Here is a 24,218-nt window from a genome sequence, read left to right as displayed (position 1 = left end):
GACACAGGAGAGCGTGAGGAAAACAGAAGGGCACAGCGAGCCAGTCTCACGGAGATCCACAGAGGTGTTCTCTGGAGCTCCCCGTCCAGCCCCTCACCCTTCTCTATCCCTGCTGCATAGGCTCGTCACCACCTCACTGGGGACAGGATTTTCTCAGACACTCTCAGGCCTGAAACTTTTGCCTTCAGTTTGCTTTCCAACTCCCTGCTGGCTCTGGAAAAACGATTTTCCCCTCTGCACCAAAGGCCTAATGATATTGTCCACCGGAAAGGGTTCTCCAGAGAAGCACTGAAGTTTACCCAGCAGCTAAGACGATCCGGCCTAACCCTGGTAAATGAGTTTCCTTTACTCAGCCTTAATACCCCCGAAATCCCGTGGCAAGTGGAACGTTTGATGGGGATTAAATAAAAGCAGTTTACCGCGCACTGTATTACGAGATGGGGTTTCAATTCCATTCCAAGACCAAGGTCAGTAGAGGAGTGGCTCTGGGGTCATCACTGCTCTAGAGCCCCCGCACCAGCAGGCAGTTCTCTGGGGCCCCCAGATGGAAACCTCAGCAGCCCTGAGCTACATTCCTGGCCTGGTGTCTCTGGACCACACTGCAGGCATGATGTGGGATTGGATTCTTTCTTCACGACACCACTCGGCCGGTCTCTTCTATCACCCCTGCTGGCCAAATAATCATCTTGGACCCCAACCACTATGGACCTGTACTGAGTTCCCTCCTTGCGGAATTTGGACTACTAGAGTACTCATCTGAAGCACATCTTATTTTATTTTATTTTATTTATTTTATTTTGAGACCAAGTTTCACTCTGTCGCCCCGGCTGGAGTGCAGTGGCACGATCTCAGCTCACTGCAACCTCTGCCTCCCAGGTTCAAGCGATTCTCCTGCCTCAGCCTCCCGAGTAGCTGGGACTATAGGCGTGTGCCGCCACACCTGGCTAATTTTTGTGTTTTTTGTAGAGACAGGGTTTCACCATGTTAGCCAGACTGGTCTCAAACTCCTGATCTCAGGTGATCTGCCCACCTTGGCCTCCCAAAGTGTTTGGATTATAGTTACGAGCCACTGCAGCTGGCCTGAAACATATATTTTAGTACTTCAGTAATATATAGATTATATGTTATATAATGTTGATTAAACTGTGTATTAAATCTAGTCTTCACAAAATCATAGCCTCCTTGAGAATGGACCTTCTCTTACACATTTTTCCAAGGCACAGTGTTTAACACACAGTAGGTGCTTAACCAATATTTGCCGATTCATTGAGTGGTGGGCATTCAGCCTCTTCCTCTCTAGAATGCTGTCCTTAAGTACAGTAATTCTATCTTAAGAACTAACAACAGCTGGGCGCGGTGGCTCAAGCCTGTAATCCCAGCATTTTGGGAGGCCGAGACGGGCGGATCACGAGGTCAGGAGATCGAGACCATCCTGGCTAACACGGTGAAACCCCGTCTCTACTAAAAAATACAAAAAAACTAGCCGGGCGAGGTGGCGGGCGCCTGTAGTCCCAGCTACTCTGGAGGCTGAGGCAGGAGAATGGCGTAAATCCGGGAGGCGGAGCTTGCAGTGAGCAGAGATCCGGCCACTGTACTCCAGCTTGGGCGACAGAGCAAGACTCCGTCTCAAAAAAAAAAAAAAAAAAAAAAAAGAACAAATAACAGTTACCCAACTCTCTATTCTGCAAAAGAGAAAAAATAATAGAGACCAAAACTGGTTCTGAGGCCAGGTGCAGTGGCTCACACCTGTAATCCTAACACTTTGGGAGGCCATGGCAGGAGGATCACTTTATTTTTTTTTTTATTTATTTTTTTTGAGAGGGAGTCTCGCTCTGTCGCCCAGGCTGGAGTGCACTGGTGCGATCTCGGCTCACTGCAAGCTCCGCCTCCCGGGTTCACGCCATTCTCCTGCCTCAGCCTCCTGAGTAGCTGGGACTACAGGCGCCCGCCACCGTGCCCGGCTAATTTTTTGTATTTTTAGAGATGGGGTTTCACCGTGGTCTCGATCTCCTGACCTTGTGATCCGCCCACCTCGGCTTCCCAAAGGGCTGGAATTACAGGCGTGAGCCACCGGGCCCGGCCAGGAGGATCACTTTAGCTCAGAAGTTTGTGATGCACCTGGGCAATGTAACAAGACCCTGTATCTATTTGCAAAAACCATGATTACTTTTGCACCAACTTAATATTTAAAAAAATAAAAGAAAATGGTTTTGAATAGACCCATGAAGAGTATGGTTTTTATTCCTATCTTAATGACCATGTGGAAGACAAGTTGAAATACTGTTGGGTTGGATTGTATATTCATATATATATTCATAAATAGTCATGTATATATTTATGAAACAGTCACAACTGAATTGTGTAGCTGGGATAATGTTCTCAGTGAGATGACCAGTAGAGATGGTTTTCATCATTGGTAACCTGGACTTTTTTTTGTTTTTTTTAACAGCCATTAGTTCTTTTCAGGCTCTCCCCAGCTGAATATGCTGCTATTAGATAATAATCAATAAACCATGAACTGGCCAGGTGCAGTTAATTCCAGCACTTTGGGAGGCCGAGGCGGTTGGATCACCTGAGGTCAGAAGTTTGAGACCAGGCCAACATGGTGAAACCCCATCTCTACTAAAAATACAAAAATTAGCCAGGCGTGGTAGCGCATGCCTGTAGTCCCAGCTACTTGGGAGGCTGAGGCAGGAGAATCACTTGAACCCAGGAGGCAGAGGTTGCAGTCATGCCAATGCATTCCAGCCTGGGTGACAGAGCAAGACTCTGTCTTAAAATAATAATAATAATAATAATAAACCATGAACCAACGTTAGACCTGTATGCTTAAAGTATTAATAGCAACCAGTATCCCCTCCCTCCACCAAACCAGTAGCCACTTTGCCAATGCAGAGTATGAGTAGGACAGCATTGTTAAAACATGAATTCTGTTTCCGGCGTTCCTGCTGGCTGAACCTGTACTTTGTTGGCATGTCTTCCTGAATTACTTCCCCCAGCGAGCTCCCAAAAGCCAAAAACTAAAGTTATAGTAGAGAGGAACATGGTTTGGCTAGGTTTCTCTGTCTCTTTAATCGTATCTGAAGCATAAAACAAGATGACTGGTAGACTTTTCTCAAAATCCCTCCTAATCAGCCACCTCTACCTTGTATCCTCAGTAGCTTGTACAGATGGCAGGAAGATAAATATCTACACAGCTACTAGGCTTGCACCTTCCCCCCGCCCCCCCCGCCTGCCCAGCCCCTCAATTTTTAGAGGATAATAGATTTTCTTTTCTTTTTTTTTCTTCTGAGATGGAGTCTCACTCTGTCGCCCTGCTGTAGTACAGTGGCGTGATCTCGGCTCACTGCAACCTCCACCTCCCGGGTTCAAACGATTCTCCTGCCTCACTCAGCCTCTCGAGTAGCTGGGATTACATACAGGCAGGCGCCACCACGCCCAGCTAATTTTTGTATTTTTGTAGAGACGGGGTTTCATCATGTTGACCAGGCTGGTCTCAAACTCCTGACCTCAGGTGATCCACCTGCCTTGGCCTCCCAAAGTGCTGGGATTACAGGCATGAGTCACCACACCCACCCTAGATTTTATTTTCTAGAGCAGTTTAGGTATACAGATAAATTGTGCAGAAAGTACAGACATTTTTCATCTAAGCTTGGATCTTAAACCGTCAAAGTTTCTGTTGTAGAGAAAAGAGCTGCAGAATTCATGATTCCCAAAATTGTGGATTTATGAAGAGCCACCCGACATAGTGATCGTGATGGATTATATCAAGAGGAATCACAAAATCTAGAAACAAATCTAGAAATGAAGCAAGAGCAATTAACAAATTTTAGAAAAACACCTCTGTTCAAAGAGAAATCTAGGCTGATAAGACACATTCCATACTTACCAGTGTACCTCTCCCTTCTCTATTATGACCACACAGCACGTACTAGTTCATGAAATGGATTTACCTTAATTTCTTTGGCAATTCTCCTATAGTAGGATATTTAAGCTGTTTTCTTCGTTTTTCAATCTTTTTTGTCTTGACATTATAATAATATTGCAATAAAAATCTTTGTGCATAAGTCTTTTCCTTTAAGATTATTTTCTTTTTTTCTTCTTCTTTCTTTCTTTCTTCTTTTTTTTTTTTTTTCCTCTGTCACCCGGGCTGGAATGCAATGGCACAATCATGGCTCCTTGCAGCCTCCATTGCCTAGGCTCAAGCAATCCTCCCACCTCAGCCTCCTGAGTAGCTGAGACCACAGATCCATGCCAGCACACCCAGCTAATTTTTCAATTATGTGTAGAGACAAGGTATCACTATGTTGTCTAGGTTGATCTCAAACTCCTGGGCTCAAGCCATCCTCCCATCTTAGCTTCACAAAGTTCTGGGATTACAGGTGTGAGCCACTGTGCCTTGCCGAGATTCTTTTCTTTCTTTCTGGTTTTTATTATTATTATTTTATACAGAGTCTCACTCTCGTGCCATCTTGGCTCACTGCAACCTCTGCCTGGGTTTAAGCGATTCTCTTGTGTCAGCTCTTGAGTAGCTGGACTACAGGCGCCCATCAATATGCCCAGCTAATTTTTGTATTTTTTAGTAGAGACTGGGTTTTGCCATGTTGCCCAGGCTGGTCTCAAAACTCCTGACCTCAACTGATCCACCTGCCTTGGCCTCCCAAAAGTGCTGGGATTACAGGTGTGAGCCACCATGCCTGGCCACCAACATTCTTTTCTTAAGATAAATTCTCAAAACGTAAGCTTACTAGGTCAAAGTATATGAAGATGTGTAAGACACTTGATACTTATTAGTCTTAATACTTTACAAAACAGAGAAAATTACTCCCTTTTAATTTGGGAATCTATAAGATGGTAATTATTCAGATTTGCCTTCCCCATGTAGCATTTCTAGGTTCATATTTAAAGGAATGTTTCCTACTGAGCATTCACTCTCTAGTGTGTGTATGGAGGGGGTGGCCAGGAGAGTCAACCAGATTGACACACAAACCCACTGCAGATGATTTGTGGGTAGACAGTAGAAGGGAAAGAGGATAAACACTTTTCCTTCTCCCTGTCTCTGATAAATAGCCAAAGAGGGGAACATTATTATAGGTGATATAGGAAAAGTACCTTCGTGACCTGCCACACCCAGGTCCCATCTCAGGAGACAAGTTCAGCCCAAGGGCAAACGAGACCATGAAGGTCACAGCACTCCAGTGTCAGGTACACGCCTGTAAAGCTTTGGCTTGGTGCAACAACAAAAGGCATTCCCATCCTAACGCAACCTCAGCAGATCTCTTCCTCCACCTCCAAGAGGCGGGAGTTGGACCAGAGCTCTGGCAGCTGCACCTGCCGCCATTGGGGAGCCCAAATGAATCATTGCTGTGACTGAGTCTTTTCCTATGGGGCCCGGTGAAGCCTCTGCTTGTTTTTAATGGTGTTGGCTTAATTCTGGCTCCTGCCCTGAACTGAATGTGAAGATGAGACCGTTTTACCTTGTCCATGCTCTCTGATTATACCACATCAGGACTGTTGCCACTTCCCACTGCTCCGTGGCAGCCCCTCTGTGTACCACCCACATTGGCTGACTATGGGATGATAGGACAGAGAAGGAACAAGCCAAGGAGCAAGATGGAGGAGACTAATAGGACGCAGAGGCCACTCTTAACACCACAGGCTTTTTAACTGGAAGGAATGTTAATGGTCACCTGGGTCACTTGATCTCAGTCTCCTTAGGGCCACAGATCTCTTTGATGATCAGATGAAAGTGGTCAAATTCTCTTTCCAGAAAAATACACCTTCCCAAATTCCAGGATATCTCCCAGAATCCTTGAAACCCATTTTTCGTAGAGATGGAATTTCACCATGTTGGCCAGGCTGGTCTTGAACTCCTGACCTCAAGTGATCTGCCCACCTGGCCTCTCAAAGTACTGGGATTACAGGTGTGAGCCCACCATGCCCGGCCAGATAACTGAATTTAAACTCAGCTCTCCTGATTGCCAATGTAGGACCCGTCAGCCCATAGTAGGTTGTCACCCTGCGCTGAGCCCTATGGCGGCAATTGTGGGAAATTAGGGTGCTTACAGCCAAGGAAATAGGATCTCAGACTCGTAAAAAAAAAAAAAAAAAACTAAGATCAATGAGTAAGCAATATTCCTGCCATAGAGTCCTCTTTGGAAGGTAGAAGCTAATGTCTTCCATTAGTTCACCAGGCAATTATTGAGCGCCTATGAGCATCTCTTAATCTCTAATCACTGGGAGATTCATTATTTATTAGAAATTGAAACTCGCCTGTAATCCCAGCACTTTGGGAGGCCGAGGTGGGTGGATCACCTGAGGTCAAGAGTTCTAGACCAGCCTGGCCAACATGGTAAAACCCCATCTCTACTAAAAATACAAAAATTGGTGTGGTGACACTCCACAGTGAGATGGAGTCTCACTGTGTTGCCCAGGCTGGAGTGCAGTGGCACAATCTCGGCCCACTGCAACCTCTGCCTCCCGAGTTCAGGCGATTCTCATGCCTCAGCCTCCCGAGTAGCGGGGTTCACAGGCATGTGCCACCATGCCCGGCTGGGGTTTCACCGTGTTGACCAGGCTGGTCTCAAACTCCTGACCTCAAGCAATCTACCTGCCTTGGCCTCCCTAAGTGCTGGGATTACAGGTGTGAGCCACTGTACCCAGCTGACAGCCTATTCTTTTCTTTCTTTTGCAGCACATACTCTATTCTGCCTTGTATTTTTGGTAATAGCTCCCCAGTCTGTCTCTCCTACTAGATGATAACCTCTCAAGGGCTATCTTTGTAGTCCCTCAAGCCCAGGGCAGCACTTTGTATGCAGTGGGTATATCAGTCAGGGCCCAATCAGGAGACAGAAACCACACAGTAATTTGAATAGGAGAAATGTAATAGAAGGAATTATTGATCTCTGATAGGAGCAACTATAAGGATGTAAAGGGAACTCCACAGGGTACCCTAAGGCTGAGAGAGAATACCCAGGAAGGACAAAGTTGGAAGGGGCCCCTCTGCATGGCTGGGGTTCAGACTTCATTGGAGAAGGTGTGGTTGTAGCCCACAGGATGGCGGGGAAGTTCACGAGGTTGACCTGAGCCAGGGCTGGTTCACAGTGGTTGAGGAGCAGAGCGCCCTCTGGGGTGCAGGCCTGAGGAGGTTGCTGGACGGGTGTGTGTGTGAAGAGAGAGTCAGGCACGCTGCCAGTGCAAGGACTGCAGCATGCAGTGCCTGCAGCAGGAGGGCCACCGTGAAGTGGTTACTGGACCCAGGCTAGGGCTGCAAGGTCACTGAGCAACCGTGCACTCTAGGCATGCAGCTGGGGCAGAGCCTGACCGAAAGTCCCCACAGACAGACTCTGCAGCCCAGCAACATCCAGATCTGAAGGAGAAATCCCCTTCCTCTTGCAGTTGCCCTCCAGGGCCCCCTACTGATGAGGCTCACTGTAAAGGAGAAACGCTTACAGGGTCCAGTCCATGATCTCAGAGCAGAGGCATAAGGGCGACTTTGGAACTGAGGCAATACTGTGAAACTGCAATGGGTGCAATGGGGGATCAATAAAATGTTTGAATTAAATCAGGGAAAGCTACACAACCTATCATGCCCCCCTTCATCCCTGCTTAGTTCCCTTTCTTTGAGTCCTATAGATTTTACTACCAATAAATGTCAAACCTTTTTAACTACTTTTGTAATTTACTCTCTGGAAGCTCATTTCCCTCTGGGGTATTCTGTGTGTGTGTGTGTGGTTTTTGTTGTTGTTGTTTTTGAGACAGAGTCTCACTTTGTCAACCAGGCTGGAGTGCAGTGGCACAATCTCCACTCACTGCAGTGTCCACCTCCCAGGTTCAAGGGATTCTTCTGCCCCAGGCTCCCAAGTAGCTGGGATTACAGGCGCATGACAATACGCCCGGCTAATTTTTTTTATTTTTAGTAGGGATGGGGTTTCACCATCTCATCATGTTGGCCAGGCTGGTGTTGAACTCCCAACCTCAAGTGATTCCCCCACCCCCACCCCTGCTTCAGCCTCCTGAAGTGCTGGGCTTACAGGTGTGAGCCACCGCGCCCGGCCTCTGTGTGTCTTCTTAATGAGGCACTTGTCTCTCTTAGCTCACACTTAAAAGAGATTTGCAAAAAGAAAGAAGGAGCAGGGGGACTGGCTCTTGCAAACAGTGTGAGACCCAGTATTTTATTTCACAACTTATTTCTCCACTTGAACTTGAACTTGTTTCTCCACTGTCTGTTTCATTTCGAGGCAGTCCACTTGTCCCTCCCAAATGCTTTAGGAGTGTCCTGAGGCACTTGACTTCAAGTAGCCATGGAAAGAATCAGAGTTCACTCAAGAACCAGTCTTTCTCTGACTTGAAGGAGAAGTCAGTGGCCACCTCGGGTCAGACTGGGGAGTTAATCTCCTTGGACAAATCTGAAGAGTCTAGTCTCCAAATATTTAGAAGAGAATAGGCAAGAAGAGAAGAACCACCAGCAGACTTGGAGGATAATTTCAACACAAATATTATTCAGAAAGCATTTAGAAAGGACTAATCATTTCAAGTAACTTGAGAATCCAACCAAGACAAGTTGAGCCTATACAGAACCCTTCAGATGCCCTCTTGTGGGAGACTGTGTTATTAATAGGCACCAAATTTGGGTTAGGACAGTGTTCTTGGGTATCAACCACCCTGTTCTTCCAAAATACTGCATTCTCTCCTGAAGAGTCAGATGTAATTAGTGTTAACTGGAGATTCCCTCCAGGAATGAGCTAAACAGTGAGATGCAGTTACAGTTAAGACTTCCTCTAAGAATGAAGTGGTTGTCCAAACTTAAATCTGTTGGCCGGGCATGGTGGCTCACGCCTGTAATCCCAGCACTTTGGGAGGCCAAGGTGGATGGATCACTTGAGGTCAGGAGTTCGAGACTAGCCTGGCCAAGATGGTGAAACCTCGTCTCTACTAAAAATACAAAAATTGGCCGGGCTTGGTGATGGGCACCTGTCGTCCCAGCTACTCAGGACACTGGGTCAGAAGAATCGCTTGAACCCAGGAGGTGGAGGTTGCAGTGAGCCGAGATCCCACCACTGCACTCCAGCCTTGAGACTCTGTCTCAAAAAAAGAAAGCTGTTTGTCATCCTGCAGAAGGATGATGATCCCTTTAGACCAGAAAGATGACAATGAGAAGAACTAGAAGAACTTAATTTTTTTTTTTTTCTTTTTTTGAGACAGTCTCACTCTGTCGCCCAGGCTGGAGTGCAATGACACAATCTCAGCTCACTGCAACCTCTGCCTCCCGGGTTCAAGTGATTTTCCTGCCTCAGCCTCCCAAGTAGCTGGGATTACAGGCATGCACCACTATGCCCGGCTAATTTTTGTATTTTTGGTGGAGACAAGGTTTCACCATGTTGGCCAAGCTGGTCTCAAACTCCTGACCTCAAGTGATCCACCCGCCTCGGCCTCCCAAAGCTTTGGGATTACAGGCGTGAACCACCGTGCCCAGGCCGACATTTATATCTACATATCGCGGCTGTGTTGTTATTATTATTTTGCAAGTGATATGCATTCTGGGCCAGTGGGACCTAGGTCAGGTTGGCGGGAAACTATCTCAGTGTCTTGCCAAGCTTTACCTTGTTACCTTTATATGTGCAAGGGAAATTGTGCTCTTAAATGATCAAGAAAAATCAGCTATGTTTCCCCTGGGTAATGAGATTGTGGTTTATTTTCTTTTTTTTTTTTGCTTATCTATATTTTCTGCAATGAGCATGTATTATTTGTGAAACTAAATATATATAAAAATATATAATATATATTTTTAACGTATATATATATCATTTTAATTTTTAAAAATATACTCTTTCTAACTCTTGGCCTATATCCCTGCTTTTTGACACAAATTTAGCCAGACCCTTTCCAACCTCTTTACTCCTCCTGTTCAGGTGAACTGCCAAAAATCAGCAGACTTCAGTTTGGGAAGAGATTTTTTTGGAAGAGATTCATTTCCTCACTCTTGAACTTCTAAAAACAGCCCAGTTTTTCTTCTACCTCTCACCAAGCAGTGATTGATGCTACACCTGCCTCTGATGTGACAAAACCGAAGCCATGAATCAAAGCTTTCTATGATTCTTGCGCATTCTGAGGCTGGTGAAAGCACTAGCCGGGGGCACTGGGACGTGTGAAGATGCTCTGTGTGGGGGTTACTCTGCCTCAGGCACTTTGGAGGGTAACACCTGCTATCACTAACCTTTGATATGTTGCTCTGCTTTTTCAGATTTTCGACAATGAAGCCAAAGACCTGGAGAGAGAAGTTTGCTTTATTGATATTGCTTGCGATGAAATTCCAGAGCGCTACTACAAAGAATCTGAGGTAAGCGACATTTGGGATGAGATGTGGAAGAGATTCATTCATTCATTCATTCATTCATTCCGCAACTATTTCTTAAGTGCCTCCTAACTTGGGAGGATGCCATCTCTCGTTGTGTGGATTCAATTTGTTTTCATGTCTTTCTGGTTCTTTTTGCGAGTCTCAAAATTAAGTCCCTAACTCTTCAGGGACCATCATTGGCCCTGGCCGTTACTCAATTTCCACTTAGTTTTCCTGTCTCCCAACTCTGCCGTCATTTTTTGGCAACGTCAGTATCCGTAGGGCTGGGCCATCCAACACACTGGCCTCCCTGAAACACAACAGGCAGTCTCCCCAATCTCATGCTTTTTTTTTTTTTGAGATGGAGTCTCGCCCAGGCTGGAGTGCGGTGGTGTGATCTCACTGTGATGTCTGCCTCCCAGGTTCAAACCATTCTTCTGCCTCGGTCTCCTGAGTATCTGGGATTACAGGCGCCCGCTACCATACCTGGCTAATTTTTGTATTTTTAGTAGAGATGGGGTTTCACCCTTTTGGCGAGGTTGGTCTCCAACTTCTGACCTCAAATGATCCGCCCACCTCGGCCTCCCAAAGGGCTGGGATTACAGGCATGAGCCACCTGTGTTTTATCTGTATCTGAATCAGTCCTTGAAAACTTTGATAGCTCATTCCAGCACAGCTCCTTTCTCTCAAAACAGCAAGCACCTTAGTGAGGGCATCTCCTTTGTTCTTGGCTGAGAATAAATTTCAGAGAACTTCTTTCTCTCTGGTTTTCAACCTACCAGGATCCATCCTTTGCCTTAGTTCTACCTTCCTGCTATATGGTTTGTGCGAGTCACCATTTATATCCCATTAGTATTTTATTAATGGCTGCTGATGGAACTTGGGTGACCCACTTGTATATAACATCCTAGCCCTGCAATGACAGCAGACGCAGGGCTATTTTTGTTGGTTAGCGACATGCCACCAATCCCAATATGTTTGGAATCAGGGCCCCAGACTCGTCCTCGAACCGTAACACGTGGACCTTGAAACTCTTCTCCCAGAGTCATTAAGGCTGATGGGAGACACAATAAATAAACTTGTTCAAAATGAATTCTGTCGTTACACAAATAAACCAGGCTCCCAGCGTGGTTCGGATTTCTTTTGCCTCCACATTTTGGGATTCGTTTCGGTATGAAAGTCTTACCTGATCTTAGCAAATGCTTGGCTGCTTAATTGCAGGCACGTGTCTTCAGCTGCTGTCCCTGAAAGGGATGGGGAGAGGCTGATGTGGATCACTCTGTGTTGCTCATCTCCACCCCAAGGGTGAGCGTTTTAACATCATCAACTTTCATTGTGCTCTGCGGCCAACCACACCTATGCATTTTAAGATAAAGTTAAGTGCTCTCTGCGTAACTGTGGAACCGCCGAAGAGGGAAATAAACAGGGCACCATTGACCTTCCCCTTGTCTCACTCCGTGGAAATCCTGTAGTTTCATGTCAAGTCTGCCAGTGCTTAATGGAGTCTGATGATGTCCAGAGCATTGTGCAAAGCACTCCTGTGACGCCTCGGGCCCCCCTGGGCTGCTGTCCTACCTGGACCTCCCAGCCTCTTTGGGGCCTTCCAGGAAAGCAGGGGTGCCAGAAAACTCTGAACTAATTTCAGCTTTTCCTCCCAGTGTGCTTTGGCGTGGCTCTGCCCGGACTTCAGGGAGTTCCCTCCTGATTCAGTAGGAAGTCTTGATACAAATATAGAATTTTAATGAAGAAATCAAGTCTCATTTCTAGTCAACGTGCCTGACTCATTTCCCTGTGCTCTGTGGCCCCAAAGAACCTCCACTAGAAAGCTTCCTTTCATTCACATAGACATTCGAGGAGCTTTTCCTTCATGCTTCACAGAGTCGCTCATGGGCACGTCCATACCTCTTTCCCTGGGTCCTAAAGTATTCTTCCCTGGATGCAGTTTGGCCAAGATGAGTGGTAAAGAGCCCAGTAATTATTCATCCAATAAATATTTATGGAGCCCTCACTGAGTGTCACGTACAATGTTAAGACGAGAATGTCTGGGCATGGCGGCTAACACCTGTAATCCCAGCACTTTGGGAGGCCAAGGCAGGCGGGTCACTTGAGTTTAGGAGTTTGAGACCAGCCTGGTCAACATGACGAAAACTCTACTAAAAATACAAAAATTAGCTGGCAAGGTGGTCAGCTACTCGGGAGGCTGACGCACGAGAATTGCTTGAACCCAGGAAGCGGAGGCTTTGATGAGCTGAGATCGCAACAGAGTGAGAAACTGTCTCAAAAAAAAAAAAAAAAAAAAAAAAAAAGGACACAGCAGCAATGAGCCAAAGAGATACCTAGGGTCCCTCCCCTCAGGACACTTCCAATCTAACAAATACCATGCAGAGAGTATTTGGTGAAGAGTAGAGAAATAGTCACACAGATACATATGGAGTTCAGAGTCACAAGTGCAGGAAGGCAGGTACAGGGAGAGACTGTGATGAGGAAACTGCATTTAAGAGGATAGGATCAGGAGATATGCTATGGAAAAAATGACAGTTCAGGTCGGGCGCAGTGGCTTACACCTGTAATCCCAGCATTTTGGGAGGCCAAGGCAGGCAGATCACCTGAGGTCAGGAGTTTGAGACCAGCCTGACCAACAGAATGAAACCCCAACTCTACTAAAAATACAAAAATTGCCTGGGCTTGGTGGCATGCGCCTGTAGTCCCAGCTACTCGAAAGACTGAGGCAGGAGAATCGCTTGAAGTCCCAGCTACTCGGGAACCCAGGAGGCAGAGGTTACAGTGAGCCAAGATCACACCACTGCAATCCAGCCTGGGCAACAGAGACTCGGTCTCAAAAAAATAAATACATAAACAAATAAATAAATAAATAAATGAAGTTGAGGTGTCATAGGATCTAAATTATACTTTTTTTTTTTTTTTTTTTTTTTTTTTTTTTTTTTTGAGACAGAGTCTCGCTTAGTCGCCCAGGCTGGAGTGCAATGGCGCGATCTCGGCTCACTGCAAGCTCCGCCTCCCGGGTTCACGCCATTCTCCTGCCTCAGCCTCCCAAGTAGCTGGGACTACAGGCGCCCGCCGCCTCGCCCGGCTAATTTTTTGCATTTTTTTTAGTAGAGACGGGGTTTCACCGTGTTCGCCAGGATGGTCTCGATCTCCTGACCTCGTGATCCGCCTGCCTCGGCCTCCCAAAGTGCGCTGGGATTACAGGCGTGAGCCACCGTGCCCGGCCTAAATTATACTTTTAAAAGATTGTTCTGGATGGAGAATGGACTAGAGAAGAGCAGAGTCAGGAGACCACCAAGGTCACTATCATTATTTATGTTACCAGTTACTTAGGTGCTATCGTGGCTTGCGCTACAGGGCTGGCGGCAGAGATGGAGAGGAGCAGATGGTTTTGATGTATGTTTTGAAGATGAGGATGAATTGGCAGGGATTGCTTACGGATTGGATGTGGGGATGAGGTTGAAGGAGGAGTTGGGATGGCCTTAAGGATTCTGGCTTGAGCGACTGATAGATGGGGGTGCTGCTTACTGAAATGGGAAGATGAGAAGAGAGGTGTACGTTGGAGAAAGATGCGTGGATTTTGTGATGTCAGTGAGGCAGCTAACACAAACAGAAATGAGTCTGGAGCTTAGGCGAGAGATCTGGGCTGGAGACAAACTCGAGAGTATTTGGCGAACAGGAGATTTAAAAATCCTGGGGATGGATGAGAGGAAGAAAGCATGAAGTATAAATGGGAAAGGGGTTCAAGTCCGAGCCTTCAAGGATGGCAGCAGCTGGCGATCAGGTCGAATCTAAAAGAATCAGGCATCTAAAAGAATTGGTCAGAAAGTTAGGACGAAAACAAGGGAAATGCACCAAGGAATGTAAGTTTCAAGAGGAAGAGAGTGACCAGAGGTTCTGAATGCTGCCAAGAGATCGAATAGGAAGAGAATGGAAAACTGTCCACTAGAACAGTTCTCCACTGGGGGCGATTATTGCCTCACGAGGATGCTTGGCAATGTCTGTAGACATTCTCAGTTGTCAAAACATAGGAGGGCTACTGGTATCTAGAGTGTAGAGGCCAGGGATGCTGCTAAAATCCTCTACAGCACAGACAGCCCCTCACAACAAAGAATTATTGGAATCCAGCCGGATGCGGTGGCTCACACCTGTAATCTCAGCACTTTGGGAGGCTGAGGCGGACAAATCACAAGGTCAGGAGTTCAAGACCAGCCTGGCCAACATGGTAAAACTTCGTTTCTACTAAAAATACAAAAAATTAGCTAGGCATGGTGGTAGGTGCCTGTAATTCCAGCTACTCTGGAGGCTGAGGCAGGAGAATCACTTGAACTTGGGAGGCCAAGATTGCACCACTGCACTCCAGCCCAGGTGACAGTGCGAGACCCCGTCTCAAAAAAAAAAAAAAAAAAAAAAAAGAATTATCTGGCTCCAAATGTCCATAGTGCCAAGGCTGGGAAACTTTGTTCTACAGGAAGAGGTGATTGAAGATGGATGGAACTCTGGATTCAGCTTTGATGCTCAGGGCCACCCCTGGCCTGTCCTAGAGTCTTAGGGTTACTGAATGGATGCGGGAGAAGGGGGCCCATAGGGCTGAGCCCTGCACACTCATCATCCATTGTGTGACCTCCCAGGGGATCTGCTGGCCTCTGTAACAGGTGGAATTCCTCCTCCATGGACCTGGCAGCCGGATCACAAAGGGCTATAGGTACCACTGGGAGCCTGCAATAAAATCTTAGAAAAAACATTCCCCCAGGGGCGACTCCCTTGTGACCCCAGCCCCACCATCTTCAACAGGCCAGAATACAGACTGCAGTCTGAATCCACCCGAAGGAAGAGGGGTGAGTTTCCTGGGCTGTTTTGGTGGTTGTGTCTACGGTAAACATGCCAGGGGCTGGGAGTAAGAGGAACAACAGATTCAGAAGGCAAACCATTTCCAAACAGACAGAAATGTCTAACTGGCACACTGTAAATAATTAACACCCTCCACCCCACCGCAGGAGTTTCCTTCTAAAATGAAATCTGACCTTGTTCTGTGCTTAAAATCCCTCACTGGCCCTCCTTTAGAGTTCAGCTCACACAGGACTCCCCCTGTCTGAGTTTTCCTGGGCATGTCGCTCCCCCACCACTGCTGGTCTGGACGCAGCGAAGTTCTGGTCCATAGCTTCTAGATCATGCTAGATTGTGCTAGCTCATCGCTATGGCATGAGCTCTGCAAAGACAAGAGCTGGCTGTTCCCCAGCCGCTGCTACAGCACCAGTGCTTAGCAAGCACTCACTCAATGGTTGCTGAATGAATGAGTGAAGGCAAGGGACTTTGCTTTTTTTCTTCCAGCAGTGACAATTTCAGAGCAAGCGCTATCAAAGAAAATGAATTCGTTGCCATTAAGCAAGCAGTTGTGAATCAGAGTTCCTTTTTTTTTTTTTAAATCGGAGGCATCCAGCTTCATGGGCCTTTTCTTCCCATCCATCTTTGTAAGTTGACGATGTCAGCGTCCTAAATAGAAACGTTCTTTATGTGAGGAAGCCGGATGCCGATGGGCTGAATCTGTTCCTGGATTTTTTTGATGCTGATGAATCCAGACCAGGGTTATCTGGGTTGCTCCTCTCCACCCAGCTACTGTCACACACACATGGCCATCCAGGCCAAAGGAGGGGATGAAAGCACTTTCCTTTCTTTTTCCATTTCTCCCTGGAAACCTTCGAGCCACACAATCAAGACTGCCTCTCTCAGGAAGGTGACCAGAGCTTAGAATTTTCCAGTGGGTGCCCTCTGCCCGATGGCCCTCGTGCCGTCACCACTAGCCAGGGATTCAGAAGCATGCTTTGGGGATTCAGGATCAGCTGATAGCCCAGCTCAGTGCTTTCCTTATTCTCATGTTTGCAGTGCTGCTGTTTCCTATTAAGGCCTGAACTTCAGTTCTCAAAGAACTCTTAGCTTCAAGTTTGTTCTCATCGTCATTAATGGACTCTGCAGGGCAGTGCTCTATTGTGGGGGAGGGGGAAACTAGTGTGATTTTTTTCAGGCAGAGGCCCTCCATTAGTCACAGAGACCACTGAGGCCCTGCCTGCCCATAAGCATCATAAAGCTGTTTGCACCGTGTCACGTGGAAAATGATCATCATCAACACCAAAGCAGGAAAAGGGGTGAAGCCAAAAGCTGAGCAGGTTGGACTGGTTATGCGGCTGATACATAGCGTCTTGCTACTGCCAAGATTTTCATCCCAGCTCCTTGATGCTCTGCCAAGATTTCAAGGTGAAGATCCCAGCGGAGGAATGAGGAATTCTGCACGATAAGTCAGAGCGTGCCTGCAGAGGCCACAGGCAGTGCAGCCATACCCGCAAGGCTGAGTTGGCAGTTTTGGGGTGCAAGAACAAACCTCAACTTCTAGCCTGCAGGACTAGTCCAGGCTGGAGAATCTCTGAAAGTCATGCTGGGAGAGATCTAACCCAGAGGCCTTTGATGTTGGCTCGCCGTCAAGTTCAAGTCCAGTACTCTTTCTTCTCCATTCACTGCAGTCGTTCATGAGGTCTGGCTTCCATCATGAGATGGGGAGTGATCAAAGAAAATGGCATCTATGTTGGCCTCCTGGGGGCTGCCACCTGCAGCAGTCTCCCCTAGACACAAACGTGTAGGGTGTGTGCAGCTTCTCAATCTTCAGACATACCTCCAGGGCAAAGGAAGAGAAAGAAATAGGAATGTCTTTCCTAGTCGAGGAAGTAGAAGTAGAGGGTTTTGTGTATGTGTGCTTCCTTTTTAAAATCTTCGTTGATTTATGTAATGAAAAGCAAAGGAGTCTCTAGCCCAGAGGTTCTCAACTATGGGCAAATTTGTCCCCCAGGGGCATCTGGCAATATCTGGAGACATTTTTGATTGTCGAAACTGGGTAGGGCATGTCATGAATCTAGTGGGTAGAGGTCAGGGAGGGAGGCTGCTGAACATCCAAAATGGGCCAGGTGCAATGGCTCACACCTGTAATCCCAGCACTTTCGGGGAGGCTGAGGCGGGAGGATCACTTGAGGCCAGGATTTCAAGACCAGCCTGGGCCACACAGCAAGACCCTATTTCTACAAAAAAAAAAAAATAAATAAAAATAAATTCGCTGGGCATGGTAGCCTGTGCCTATAATCCTAGCTACTCAGGAAGCTGAGATGAGAGGATCACTTGAGCCCAGACGTTTGCGGCTACAGTAAGCCATAATCATGCCACTGCACTCCAGACTGGGAAACAGAGCGAGACTCTGTCCCTAAAAAATAAAGAAAAGAAAAGAAAAGAAAGAAGAGCCGGGCGCAGTGGCTCATGCCTGTAATCCCGGCACTTTGGGAGGCTGAGGCGGGTGGATCACCTAAGGTCGGGAGTTCGAGACCAGCCTGACCAACATGGAGAAACCCCGTCTCTACAAAAAATACAAAATTAGCCGGGCGTGGTGGCACATGCCTGTAATTCCAGCTACTAGGGAGGCTGAAGCAGGAGAATTGCTTGAACCTGGGAGGCAGAGGTTGCGGTGAGCTGAGATCACACCATTGCACTCCAGCCTGGGCAACAAGAGCGAAACTCCGTCTAAAAAAAAAAAAAAAAGCAAAAGAAAAGGAAAGAAAAAGAAAAGAAAAAAGAAAAGAATCCAAAATGCACCACAACAATTATCCAGTTCCAAAATGTCAAGTATGCCAAGATCAATAAACCCTGACAACACAGACCAATCCAAGGAAAGGAAACAGTACAGCCTATTGGTATCAAGACTCATTAATGAATTCCTTTAGTTAGTATTTACTAAGCACCTACTGTGTGCCAGCTACATAGTAGGCATTGAGGGTACAAAAACAAGATTATGTAAGCCCTCAAAGGTCCTGTCTTCTGCCTTTTGAATTGATTTTCTTGTTAAACAGTTGAAGCAATTTCTCATCCCCTGTATTTTGGAGGATATAAAGGCCATCTTACTAGTGATAAATACAGCCTAGTAACTTAATGGGGAAATTTGCAATTTTTTGAACTCAGGTAGCAACAAAGGAGAAAGAAGAACATGAGGCTGTCCTAGAAGCATGGGCCCCTGATGTGGCATAATTGAATGTTTTTCAGACAGAATTTGATTTCGAACTTTCCCCTTAAGTTGAGTGACTAAGTCTCCAGGTCCCTGGATCATAGCCTTCCTGGACCAAGAACTCCTTGGCAGCTAGTTCATTGGTCCCCACAGATCTAAATATCTGTTGAGTTCTCTCTTAAGGGAGAGAGAACGGAACAAAAAGAGATACATCTAGCTTTTCCAATAACTGTCAAGGGTGAGAGATTAAATGTTGTTTGCTAAGGACTGGCCCTCAGAAAGGGAACAGAGAGACCAACTAAGTAAATATTGTCATATTTAGCTGTACCCTTCAGTACAAAGAGCTTCATCCAAATCACTCGGCTCCCTCAAATTAAAAATATTTTCATTCTGGTCTACATCTTGGCCTTTGAGGGTGGTAAAGATTTTCCGTTACCTCTAATGGCCAGATTCAACACAGCTGCCTCTTGCCGGGGTACATTGTTAAGTTCACTCTGTTGTGCTGTTACTATCATTTTTTTCCCCTTTCCCTCAAGTCCATCTGTTTCTTTCTGAGAGTAACGCAGCTGTTTTGCAGTGGGTTCCAACTTACTGCGGCCTGCATGCCTCTTGGAAAATAAGAGGACTGATGACATCACTGGGATGGGGAGAAGTCCCTACTGCCAAAGGAGTCCCTGGTGGGAGTCTCTAAAACTGGAGGGTGAGGGAGGAAGCCTGCAAAGAAGATGCAAGAGAAGGGTCCCCAGCAGCTGCCGCATTGCGGGCCCTGAGCCCTCTCCCCTTCCAGGATCTGGATGATGCCAGTGCTGTTTGAAATTGAGAGAGAAGGCCAGGCACAGTGGTTCACATCTGTAATCCCAGCACTTTGGGAGGCCGAGGCAGGCAGATCACTTGAGATCAGGAGTTTGAGACCAACCTGGCCAACATGGTGAAACTCCATCTCTACTAAAAATACAAAAATGAGCAGGATAAAGATACAAAAATTAGCCACGTATGGTGGCGGGCGCCTGTAATCCCAGCTACTCAGGAGGCTGAGGCAGGAGAATCACTTGAACCCAGCAGGCGAAGCTTGCAGTGAACCAAAGATGGTGCCCCTATACTCCAGCCTGGGTGACAGAGTGAGACTCTGTTAAAAAAAAAAAAAGAGGCTGGGCACGGTGGCTCACACCTGTAATCCTAGCACTTTGGGAGTCCAAGGCAGGCACATTGCCTGAACTCAGGAGTTCGAGACCAGCCAAGACAAAATGGTGAAAACCCATTTCTACTAAAATACAAAAAATTAGCCTGGTATGGTGGCATATGCCTGTAATCCCAGCTACTCGGAGGCTGAGGCAGGAGAATCATTTGAACCAGGGAGGCGAAGGTTGCAGTGAGCTGAGATCACACCATTGCAGTCCAGCCCGGGTGACAGAGCCAGACCCTGTCTCAAAAAAAAAGAAACTCATGATCTGGTTGGGAGGATATGGTATAATGACACAAATGCTAAGTGATAGTGCAGAGCGAGGCAGCAAGAGAAATACATTCACACAGTCACGTGTGATTTACTTTCCTCAAACTCATACACACAGTCATCCCCAGAAGATTCCCAGGACTGGTCAAGGAAGACTTTATAGGAGAGGTGGAATCTGAACTAGGCCTTAAAAACAAAATAGATTTGTGTTTATTTTTTGCTCATAAATTAATACATGATCCTTGTAAAAAAAAATTCCGATGTGATACAAACACAAAACAGAGCAAATCTCCTATGATCCCTCATAAGAGACATGACTGTTGTTAAAATTGGTGTTTATACTTAAACATAATGCATAAATAGTATTATTTTATAAAACTAAACTCACGCTATGCACACCATCTTGCAACATGCATTATTTCACTAATCACATAAGCTTGCCATTTGTCTGTGCAGTACACGCCCGTCTAGTGAGTTTTAGGTGGCCAGATAATATGCCAATGAAGGCCAGGTTCAGTGACTCATGCCTGTAATCCCAGCACTTTGGGAGGCCAAGGTGGGCAGATCACTTGAGCTCAGAAGTTCGAGACCAGCCTAGGCAACATGGCAAAACCCCATCTCTACAAAAATATAAAAATTAGCTGGGCATGATGGTACATGCCTGGAGTCCCAGCTACTCTGGAGGCTGAGGGAGGAGGATCACTTGAGCCCGGGAGTCAGAGGCTGCTGCAGTGAGCCGAGATCCTAGGCGGCAGAGCAAGACCCTACCTCAAAATAATAATAATAGTAATAATAATAATAAGCCAGTGTACGGTGGTGCCATGTGTACATCATTCTCCATTTGATGGACATTTAGAGTGTTTCCATTCTTATTATGGTACTGCAAGAAACATCCATAGATATCTTCTGGGAGTTGTTCTAACGTCTCTGTAGAATAAATCTAAAAGCGAAACTGTTGAGTCAATGGACATATGGGTTGAAATTTTCCTAGATATAACAAAATTGCCCATACCCTGTGGCTACATTAAATTGCCCCTGACTCACACTTGGATGGGAGCAAACTCAAGTCTGAAGATGTGTGAGATGGAATGGGCAGTGTAGTGAATGGCTGAAAATAAGGAGTCTCAGTGCATAGTCAAGGATCAGTGAGGCACAAGGGAAAAACCTTGAGTGCCAAGCCAATGAATTTGGACTTTATTCTGTAGGTCGCAGGGAGCTTTCAAAGCAGGGGTCACCAAAAATAAAAAATCCATTGGCCAAGAAAAAAGAAAAAGCAGGGGTCATGAGCAACCATGCAAGGGGACTCTACTTGTGACCTCACCAGAGGGGCGGACTCTCTTGTGGGGATGTTGAGGGCAGGCTCCTGGGTGCCCAGAGGTTTAGGACCATTCAAATCCATTACCCTATATCTTTCCCTCTTCTGCTACCCTCTTTCATGAACAAATTGTCCTCAGCCATCTTGACAACCATAAGATTTTATTAATGAATAGTAACATTTGGAAATAAAAAGGCATTAAATAGTAGTCCAGTCCTCAACAACCCTGGCTGCACCATTTTCAGACCAGTAATTGGCAACTTACTTCCCAAGGAACAATGAGGTTTTCTTTCTCAGACCTCATTCCTTCCAAACCCAGGAAAGATGAGACGCCAAGTCTCGCTGAAGCACAGTGCCTAGTGCTGATTTTAAAAGCCACTGCTATTCTCTTGGCCTAATAATGCAAAGCTGCCTCAGCATTTGGAGCAAACCCCATTTTTACTGGGATTACTACAAAAAATGGTAGTGCCCAACTTCATCCTAGAGAAAGAGTTTTCATTTTTTTTAATTGTTCAAGGGGGAAAAAAACCCATTTAAACTGCTGCAGTAATTGGCATGAATGATGTTCCCCAGCACTCAGTGTTCAGAGCAGCAGTTGCAAATCCTACCAATTGAATTTGGTAGTGAAATGCCAGACCAAGTAGGTCAAACAAAATCAAAGCATATGAATTCCTAAACGCCAGATCGAAACCAGAGATTCTAAGTCTCTGCCAGTAGTGGAATTGCTGATTGTGGCATTGGGGGTCATTGAATCAATAGAAAGAGGCCCTGGGGGCCAAGTGCAGTGGCTCACGCCTGTAATCCCAGTATTTTGGGATGCCAAGGCAGGCGGATCACTTGAGGTCAGGAGTTCGAGACCATGGCAAAACCCTGTCTCTACTAAAGATACAAAAATTAGCTGGGCATGGCGGCACGCACCTCCTGTAGTCCTAGGTACTAGGGAGGTTAAGGCACGAGAATTGCTTGAATCCGGGAGGCAGAGGTTGCAGTGAGCTGAGATTGCGCCACTGCACTCCAGCCTGGACAACAGAGCGAGACTTTGTCTCAAAAAAGAAAGAAGCCTGGGAGAAATCACCCTGTCACCCTGTATCCCAAAAGGAACAGACCAGGGAGGGAAGAACTCATCCAAGTAAAACATTGATGGAACGGAGAAATAGTTGGGCTTTTCGTAAAGGGATCTGTGCAAAAGATAACCCCTAGAACCTATGAATTGGGATTCCCAGCTTGTGCGCTCTGTGTCTAGATGATTCAGCCCTAATGTGGTGAGGGCCCTGGCTGTGGGAGCCTCCTAGGCGGTCACAGCCACTGCATTTGATCATCATCAATTCCGTGTCTGAGTCCCTCCCTCCCTTCAAAAGAATGGATAGATGGACGGATGGACAGATGGGATGGAGAAGTGAGATGACGTCAAAGGCAAGGCATGGAAAGTGACTAGCACAGTCCCTGGCACACAATAAGCATTTTATAAATGTTCCCTTCTCTCTGCTTTGACCCTGGCTTCGAGCTCTGCAGATGGGTTGCAGGAACAGTGGCTCCGTGGAAACCACGTGTCTTTGCAAGGTGGCCACCGTGAGTGGCATCACAGGAGTTTGTTTGCGTGTCGTTTTTCTCTTGTTGGTGTGAGTGGAGAACGGGGGCAGAGGTGTGATACCAATAGCTCTAGCTCTCAGGATCATGGGATCCTCCACCAGCTCAGCAAGATCCTACAGAAGTTACAGCCATTTGTGCTGCCGAGACTTAAAAAAAAAAAAAAAAATGTGTTATTGCCTCTGTTATAGTTTAACCTGAATTCCGGATGGCACGTGTCTCTGCTACTTCACCTCGAAGAAACCTTAGAAGTTGCATTTTCTGTTTGTTGTGCCAAGTCTGGGCCATCTGTGGCACTGCAGTGCTGGGATGGTACCCAAGGCAGCATTGCCATGCTAGCTCTGTCTGCCACAAGCCTTCTTACAGCTGTACTATAGAAAACTAACATTTAAGACTTTCAAAGAAGGAAGCAAGAGCTGAAAGGCCCAAGGCTGTCAGCCAGGAGTGAACAGATACGACAAGCTCTTCTTCAGTTCCATCTCATGGAGAACTTCTCTCTGTACTTTTTTTTTTTTTTTTTTTTTTTTTTAAATAAGACAAAGAGTCTCACTCTTGTCACCTAGGCTGGAGTGCAGTGGTGCAATCTCAGCTCACTGCAACCTCTGCCTCCTGGGTTCAAGCGATTCTCCTGCCTCAGCCTCCCGAGTAGCTGGGACTACAGGAGCATGCCACCACACCCAGATACTTTTTGTATTTTTAGTAGAGACAGGGCTTCACCATATTGGTCAGGCTGGTCTCGAACTCCTGACCTCAGGTGATCCACTTGCCCCGGCCTCCCAAAGTGCTGGGATTGCAGGCGTGAGCCAATGCGCCTGGCCCTGCTCTGTTCTTTCAAGAAAACAGGCAACAAGTCCACACAAGTTGCTCAGAACTGGGGCCAACCGCATCAGCCCCTGCTGTGTTTAGTCTTATTAAAGTAAAACACCAGAACTGCTTGGCCCTTACAACAGAGCTCCCAAATCAGTTCAGCATCACCCAGGGAAGTTTTGAAAACTGGAGATACCCAGATCCCACCTTAGACCAACCCAACCAGACTCACTGGTCTGGGACCCAAGAATCAGTGTGTAAATGCACCAGGTTTGGGGAAATGGCCTCAGAACAGAGATTCCCATCTTTTTTCATGCCTTGTCAGGTAGAAAGTGTTTTGTTTTGGCCAGGTACGGTGGCTCATGCCTGTAATCCCAGCACTTTGGGAGGCCAAGGTGGGCAGATCACCTGAGGTCGGGAGTTCAAGACCAGCCTGACCAACATGGAGAAATCCCATCTCTACTAAAAATACAAAAATTAGCCGGGCATGGTGGCAGGCACCTATAATCCCAGCTACTCGGAGCCTGAGGCAGGAGAATCGCTTGAACCTGGGAGCAGGAGATCACACCATTGCGCTCCAGCCTGGGCAACAAGAGCGAAACTTCATCTCAAAAAAAAGGAGAAAGTGATTCGTTTTGATTGACACATCAAGGAGGAGCTCCTGGTCAAGATGACCAACCCC

At 46.6% G+C, this 24,218-nt stretch overlaps 1 protein-coding gene across 1 annotated transcript in view; it reads left to right on the top strand.

The window, feature by feature from the left end:
• The window catches only part of PITPNC1 (phosphatidylinositol transfer protein cytoplasmic 1), a 322,554-nt gene that overhangs the window by 245,495 nt on the left and 52,841 nt on the right, over window positions 1–24,218 (top strand). Inside the window, exon 6 of the mRNA XM_050762493.1 lies at window positions 10,244–10,339. Coding sequence (XP_050618450.1) covers window positions 10,244–10,339 — 96 coding nt within the window. The remainder of the gene's footprint in view (window positions 1–10,243; window positions 10,340–24,218) is intronic.

Source organism: Macaca thibetana, chromosome 16 (assembly GCF_024542745.1).
Source record: "Macaca thibetana thibetana isolate TM-01 chromosome 16, ASM2454274v1, whole genome shotgun sequence".
Taxonomy (NCBI): Eukaryota; Metazoa; Chordata; class Mammalia; order Primates; family Cercopithecidae; genus Macaca; species Macaca thibetana.
This window is presented reverse-complemented; position numbering and strand designations above follow the sequence as displayed.